General features: G+C 38.8%; 1 protein-coding gene across 2 annotated transcripts in view; it reads left to right on the forward strand.

The window, feature by feature from the left end:
* Positions 1-7,674, forward strand: part of chrnb3a (cholinergic receptor nicotinic beta 3 subunit a) — a 36,038-nt gene that overhangs the window by 20,805 nt on the left and 7,559 nt on the right. For both annotated transcript variants that reach the window (XM_024259862.2, XM_024259861.2), the window contains exons 2-5: positions 1,181-1,332; positions 3,585-3,629; positions 5,055-5,164; positions 5,274-5,787. In XM_024259862.2, coding sequence (XP_024115630.1) covers positions 1,181-1,332; positions 3,585-3,629; positions 5,055-5,164; positions 5,274-5,787 — 821 coding nt within the window. The remainder of the gene's footprint in view (positions 1-1,180; positions 1,333-3,584; positions 3,630-5,054; positions 5,165-5,273; positions 5,788-7,674) is intronic.

A 7,674-nucleotide genomic window follows, 5' to 3' on the forward strand; every position in this document is an offset into this window, starting at 1 on the left:
AAAAATAATTAAGATTATTTTTGAATAGCAAAAGGTTTTGGACATTTTACATTTTTTGGCCAAATACCAATATTTTTTTCAAAATGTTTTATCTGGGTTTCAGATATTTATGGCCACAAAATAGTTATACGAGTTTGCTGATAAATACTGAAAATGAATTAAATCAAGCTGAAAAATTCAGATAGAAGTCTCAGAAAGATAGAATATATATGACACTGAAGAAAAAAGATCAACAGTTTACTTGTGAGAAAGGGAGGGTATATTAAAAGAGAAATACATAATAAGAGAGGAATCTAAGTATCACCAAAGGCATGACTTTCACCGTGAAATATCCTCTTGGCTGAAAGACAAACATCATCGCTTTAAAATGACACATTTTTAATACCCTGTAGTTCTATTTTAAGACTCCTATTCAGGCTTTAAAGCTTTTTGGTAATTGATAGCAAATGTAATAAAAACCTTAAACTCTGACATCTGAAGAAGGCCAGGACTCCAACAGCCGTTGCTTTTTGCCTTGTTTGCCACTCTTGAGACGGGGCCATTGCAGTGAAAAAGCTGAATACAGAACAGGAAATAAAGTTTCTATTTTGTTGTTTCCAAACAAATGTATTTTATTTTACAATTGACATAATTAGTTCATAATTAAACAAATTATGAACTAGATATATAGCATTACCTGCGATAATGCTAGTGAATGCTGTAAGCTGAATTTTTCCGCTGAAGATGCTCAAATTGAGAGCTAAAATCGGTGAAGCTAATACCCTGTTAAAATATTTGTTTATTGGTAAATTAGCCTAAACAAAGCCCATGTTACCCTAAACGGCTAGCATGTAGCTGAAAAAATAGCTAAACTTAAAAATATAATAAAAATGGAAAAAATACCTAAATTAGCCAAAACAGCTAGCATGTAGCTGAAATATTAACTGAACTCCAAAATATCCTAAAAAAATCTTAGTAAATGCTAAAAAAAGTCTTAAAAGCTAGCAGAATGCAAATTTTTATAACTTTAAAACCGTAATCGCTTTATTCGGATTATTTATACCAATAAAATGATCTGGAGGGCCGGATAGAATTACCCGGAGGGCCGGATCTGGCCCCCGGGCCTTGACTTTGATACATGTGACTTAAAGCCTCCCCAACACTTGTTTTCTGACCTGTACGCAATTTCCTCTTCTTCCAGTCCAGGAGAATGTTCTATCGCTGGCAGAATTGGAGGACTCCTTGTTGAGAAATCTCTTCAAAGGTTACCAGAAGTGGGTGCGGCCAGTCCAGCATGCCAATGACACCATCACCGTACGCTTTGGATTGAAGATATCTCAACTGGTTGATGTGGTGAGACAGTGACAAGCATCGTGATATATCAAACACACTTTTGCCAGCTTTTTGGGACTGTGACCATTTTGTTCAGAGAGAAAAATGAAAATCTCTTTAAGCCAATAATATAAAAAGTGCAAAAGATACAGAGTCAAATAGCTTCTCTTGGATTGCAATGCAATAGCACTGCCCAACACTAGATGGCAGTTTGATTACAATTGTTGTTGCTGGAGCTGATGCAGCATTATTGTGTGATTTAAAATCATGTCGGCTCCCCGTCATGCAGAGAAGTGGCGGGTGGTTGCATTGTCCGCTCGTATTTTAATTGCGTCCAAGACGGAACTTGTTTTAGGTTGGTTTCACGTATTGAAAATTACGCTGAAAGTAAAATACAATCAGCTGTCACAAATATGCTGTCCGTCCGCATTTGATCCAACCAGCGGAGGAGCGTTGAGCACGCGCAGCAGCAGCGGTGCTCCGCCACATCAGCTCGACGGTGTGGCGGGGCAGCGGGCTGCGACAGCAGCGCCGCTCAGGATCCACCGGGTGGTTTAACCGGACACCGGAACCGTTGTCCTGAACGTAACCCTTCATCTGCATCTAAAAACGTCACTACTGTCTGCACACATTTAGAAACTGACGCGCGATTAGACCCTCTCTGTATTCTGACATTTCATTAGATTTCTTGTTCAAGTGAATTCAACAATCATCATGTGCTAGCATGAACTCAGTTCTGAGCTCCAGCTAGTGCTGCTGCTGCAATGCAGCCTAAATGATCATGTTTTATTTTATTTTCATTTCTTCACGGGCTTATTAAAGTCTGTGTCTCACTAGCATGTCTGGGGGGGATAAGGGGCGGGGTTACACTGCTCAGCACCATAAGCCACGCCCACACAGAGGGATTTTTGGAAAAGAAGGCTTCAGATCAACATGAAAAATGGCTTTTTAAGACATTTAGAATGTGGAATTTTTGTTAAAAACTTTACAGTCCTAATTAAAACCCCACTGGGAAAATTTTAAGAAAGTTTTAAGAAGTTGTTGTAGGGGGACTTAAATATTGAGACCCTTGCCCATAAATGTTAAAGGTTTTGTTTGTATTCTGTTTGTACTTCCTGTGGATCCTCAACAACATTCAAAAAGAAGACATGCCTGTAATGTTTTTGGGGACTCTGAAAATATAAGAGTACTGATGTTCCAATTACAATACATATTTATGGGTTTTTAAAACTTTTAAAAACACATTAATATAAAGGGTATAATTAAATCAAAGGTCATTTAAATACTTTTTTTTTATTATCATATGCAATTAAAGCCACATTAAAAATTAGCCTTGATCGTGATGCCAAAGGAAAGCCTCAGTTAAGATAATTTTTTCTAACATTTCCAATGGTAAATGTTGGGTATAGGAGCAATAATTCTTCCGTTGTTACTGAAAGTGTGTCTTTTACACTGTCAGTCAGACACTATGTTCAATAAAAATCCGTCCATTGTATCATCCTTTATGCTTCATGATTTAGACTGAGCAAAAACACAAGAGTATACCTTTGGCTTGAATTGTCTGATTAAAACTAAATTAAAGTGTACTAAAAAAGATATGACCTCAGTTTTCCCATCGGTAGGCCCAGCAGCGTTCTTTTCCAAACATTATTTATAATGTAGGAGAACTTGTTCTGCTTTTTTACCGCTCCTGTACTCAAACTGGGGACTCTCGCGGTTCATTCACTGCTATATGAGACCCTTACAGAATGAATTGTCTCATATACCTTTACACAATAAAACCCAGATCAGATTTTCTGATGGCTCAAGAGTTGAAGGGGGAGAAAATTATGGAGGATGTAAGGTCTAAAGTTAAGAAGGCAGAGGATGGGGAACACAAAAGGATTGGACATTATGCTAGATGACAGAGTTCTGTCTAAAATGAATACAAAGAGAAAAATATATTTCGTCAAAATTATGCAAGCTAGAAATAAGTGCAAGATGACATCGGGCCATTTATAATAATGAAGTAAAATGATCTGGAGGGCCGGGTAGAATTACTCGGAGGGCCAGATCCGGCCCCTGGGCCTTGACTTTGACACGTGTTCTCATGATTTTTGTGTACCACTTTTCCTTCATGAACTGTCAGTAACACTGGCTATTTTGATTTTGCACTCTGAAAAAAAAAAAAAAAACCTTGACAAATACAAAAAGTTTACTTTAAAAACTATAACTTTGGGTTTTAGTAGTTTCTTTCAAAAAGTCTCATTGCTTTACTTTCTTTTTCTTTGCAGGATGAAAAGAATCAACTAATGACTACAAATGTCTGGCTCTGGCAGGTAAAAATACACTCAATACACTTTCTATCAGAATTGAAAGCTCCTAAAATGAAATACATAATTCATGCTAACACATCCTCTCTGCTGCCTTTGTACTGCAGCCATCCATTCAAAAATTCATTAATAAACTAAGCACAGTTAAATGAAAGCCTGCTACAATATCTTTCGGTGTGGTTTACGGTTGTGGTCCCCAACCTTTTTCATGCAATGGACCAGTTCAAAGTCAGAGTATTTTTATGGATTAGCCTGTGTCATGGATACAGGTGGTGTGGCCCTGTAGCCCCGGCGTCCTCCTACAGTCCAAAAACACGTTTCACTGGATGATTGCTTACTCTGAATTGTCCCTAGGCGTGACTATGAATGTGTATGGGTTTGTGATTGTGTGGCCCTGTGACAGACTGGCTAACTGTCCTGGGTGTGTCCCCAGCTTTGCCTGAGATTAGCCAGGCGAGGCTCTAGCAGCCCTGTGACCCTGAAAGATAGAGCGGGTTAAGAAAATGAATGGATGGAAACACTACTCACATTAAGTTGGGGATACTGTTATTTCCACGATTGCTTTTCCTATTTGGTCGGAATTTTAATGAAATACATTAAGGTTTCCTTTTGGTATCACTAATAATGAATGAAAAGAAACACAATTTTCATTAGTTGGACAGCTACTACCCCCAAAAGTTCAGACAATAATGAAGATAGCTCCAAAAACCAACATTGACCATGTCATTAGTGAGATTGTCTCTGAGGTAAGAACTTGCAGTGACTGGACCGTCTACAAGAACCAAATCGGTTTTGCTCTGACTGGTGATGTCTGTCCAGACTCTTGCACCTCCATTAAATTGAAAGCTTGGGACCATATTGACCTCTGCGTATCACTCACCTCACCTTCTCCATCGACCCCGATGATCGTCATTTCTGTTTGAGGTGACCCGACACTCATCAGTGAACAGGACCGTTGCAGGACCACTGCTGCACCGTCCTACAAACGTTGGTGACATTGAGGTCACCTGCTATTCCAGTCTAAGTGGAAGAGTCACATGTGACTGTTTTGTCTGGAACCCCAGTACCGCCACATTTGGTAAGCGTAAATCAGTTAGGCAGTTCAAGCAGCTTCTTTAAGAAGCTGACAGGTGGATTTAAACCGAATGACTGAGGCGAATGTTTTGTCATGTGTCAAGAGTGAGTCATAGATGGGTTCATGGAGAGAATCTGGTGATTAAAAAAATCAAATTTCCTTTAAAATCAGATAATAAATAAAAATGTTATTATTTAAGTTTTGTATTTGTTAACAAGTGAGCCATGGGCTGGAATTGGTCTGTGGCTGTGGGGGTTGGGGACCTCTGCTTTATAAGGCTGAAATGAGAATTGAAGCATTATTGCTTTCACTGTGTGACACTGCAAGGCTTTTTGTGTGCTGTGATCATTTTCAAGGAATGGATCGATGTGAAGTTGAAGTGGAACCCAGATGACTACGGGGGCATTACCTCCATCAGAGTGCCGTCAGAGACGATATGGTTACCTGACATTGTTCTGTATGAGAAGTGAGTTGCACAGCTCCTTGCAAACCTTTGGAGCACTTTCCAAGCTCCAGTTTGGGAACTTTGATTAGTCTAAGTCAAATTCATCTGTGCATTTTAATTTGTCTTTTAGTGCGGATGGGCGTTTCGAAGGTTCCCTGATGACCAAAGCGATTGTTCGCTGGGATGGCACAATAACTTGGACTCCACCAGCCAGCTATAAATCCTCCTGTACCATGGATGTCACCTTCTTCCCCTTTGACCGGCAGAACTGCTCTATGAAGTTTGGGTCTTGGACTTATGATGGAAACATGGTAGACCTGGTTCTAGTGGATCACTACGTGGACCGTAAGGATTTCTTTGATAATGGAGAATGGGAAATCCTCAATGCCACAGGACAAAAGGGAAGCCGGAGAGATGGGGTGTACTGGTACCCATTTGTCACCTACTCTTTTATCCTCAAGAGGCTGCCCTTGTTCTACACCCTGTTCCTCATCATCCCGTGCCTTGGGCTCTCATTTCTCACTGTGCTGGTGTTCTACTTGCCTTCAGATGAGGGAGAGAAACTGTCCCTTTCTACATCAGTGCTGGTGTCACTCACAGTGTTCCTGCTGGTCATAGAAGAAATCATTCCGTCATCCTCAAAGGTTTGTAACCTGCACTTCGAGAGGGTTGTTCATTGTATTTTTTAATTGTTGTATTTTTTTTATTTTTAAAACTCCTTACGGTTTTTGAGATATTCAAGGTCAAAGTCATTGAGTCATCTTTGAGTCAGTGGAAAACAAACGGCTGTTGGGACCATGCAGCAGAGTGTGTCACAGTGAGACAACACCGACCCTTTTCGTGGATGCAGTTAACTCAAACTTCGCCATAGTTCCCATCAAAGAAAAAGTTTTTACATCAAAATGTAGGCCTTTTTCCTGGCTTTCAGACATTACAACTTTGAAAACGCTGAGACTTGTAGTTTTCTTACATTCCCAAATATCAGCAAAAGTAGATGATTCCTCCCATAAACTCCAATGCATTTTTGGCTGAGAATATTCTTGAAAGACCTTCATTTTTAGGTCTGTGGAAGATTTTTTTCCTCCCACTGCATGCTGTAAATCCATTACAAATCCACCTAAATACATAATAATTAAATTTGACTTGATTTAAGTAAATTAGCAATAAGCCTTTGTGTGGGCATTTTTCTAGTTTTTTTGACTCAACTAACATCTCTTACACTTTTTTTTTATTTTAGATTTTTTGACTTTTAGTTGTTATATTAGCATTATGATAGCTCATTTGGCTAATTTTGGTTTTTACTGTGAATTTTAAGCTAATTTGCCATTTAGCTAATATTTTAGCTAAATGTGAGCTCTTTTGACTAATTTGACACTTAAATGGGTCTTTTTAAGCAAATTATTTATTTTTGACTAATATTTTAGAAACATGCTAGCTGTTTTATCTAATTAATCATCTACTGAGGTTCTTTGGGCTATTTTGGATTTTAACTAACATTTTAGCTAAATGCTAGCTTTTCTGGGCCAATTTGACATCTCCTGTTTTTTTTTTCAGACGAATTTGTTTTTAAGCTAATATTTTTTCAACATGCTAGCTATTTTGGCTGATTTGACATCTAAATACATTTTCTGGGCTACGTTGAAGCTTAGCTAAAATTTTAGCTACATATTAGCTGTTCGACTGGTTTAGCATCTACTTTTTTTTTATTTATTTATTTTTTTAGCTATTTTGACATTTAGCTGTTATATTATTATTATGTTAGGTTTATTGGCTATATTAGCAGTTACTAAGGTTTTTTGGGGCTATTTTTAAGTTTAGTTAATATTTTAGTTACATGCTACCTTTTTGGGTTTATACGGTAACTATTGTGGTATCTATGCTGATTTGGAGTTTAATTGGGATTATAGCATTATGCTAGTTTTTTGGCTAAATTGTTGTTTAGGCTTTTACAGGAGTTAAGCTAATATTTTAGCAAGCTATCAGCTTCAGCCTTTTTAGTTATCAGCTTCAGCCTTTTTAGTTATCAGTTTCAGCCCTTTCAGCTATCAGCTAGCATCCATCGCGGCCAGATTCAGCTTACAGCATTCACACTATAGACTGTTAAATTAATGGACTGAGCGATCAATGAGGTCCCCCATTGGAAATGCATTACTTCCTCTCCTCGCGAAAGTAGGCCGCCGCTTTCACCGTCAATTCCTGAAACGGATACCGCCATTTGCAACCCATCTTCAGCGATTGGTCTGAGTCATAGCTGAGTCATGGAATCTACAGGAAGTACTGTCGCCAATCAGGAGTGAGTTTATTGCAACCGTCTGCCTCTTTCCACGCCTCGACCACGAGACTGCGGGATGTAAACAGCTTCTACTTTAATAGCGGCGGCTCGGGAGAATCGTACAAGTCATTGCTGAAGCCTTTGAGGGAGAACCATTCCAACATTTGATTCTGTCAGCGGTCCTTTGGGATTTACTTACATTTATTCCTTTTTGTCGAGATAAAAGGAGCATTTGGGTGACGTCGTGCCCGAACTGCGC

Source organism: Oryzias melastigma, linkage group LG1 (genome assembly GCF_002922805.2).
Source record: "Oryzias melastigma strain HK-1 linkage group LG1, ASM292280v2, whole genome shotgun sequence".
Lineage (NCBI taxonomy): Eukaryota > Metazoa > Chordata > Actinopteri > Beloniformes > Adrianichthyidae > Oryzias > Oryzias melastigma.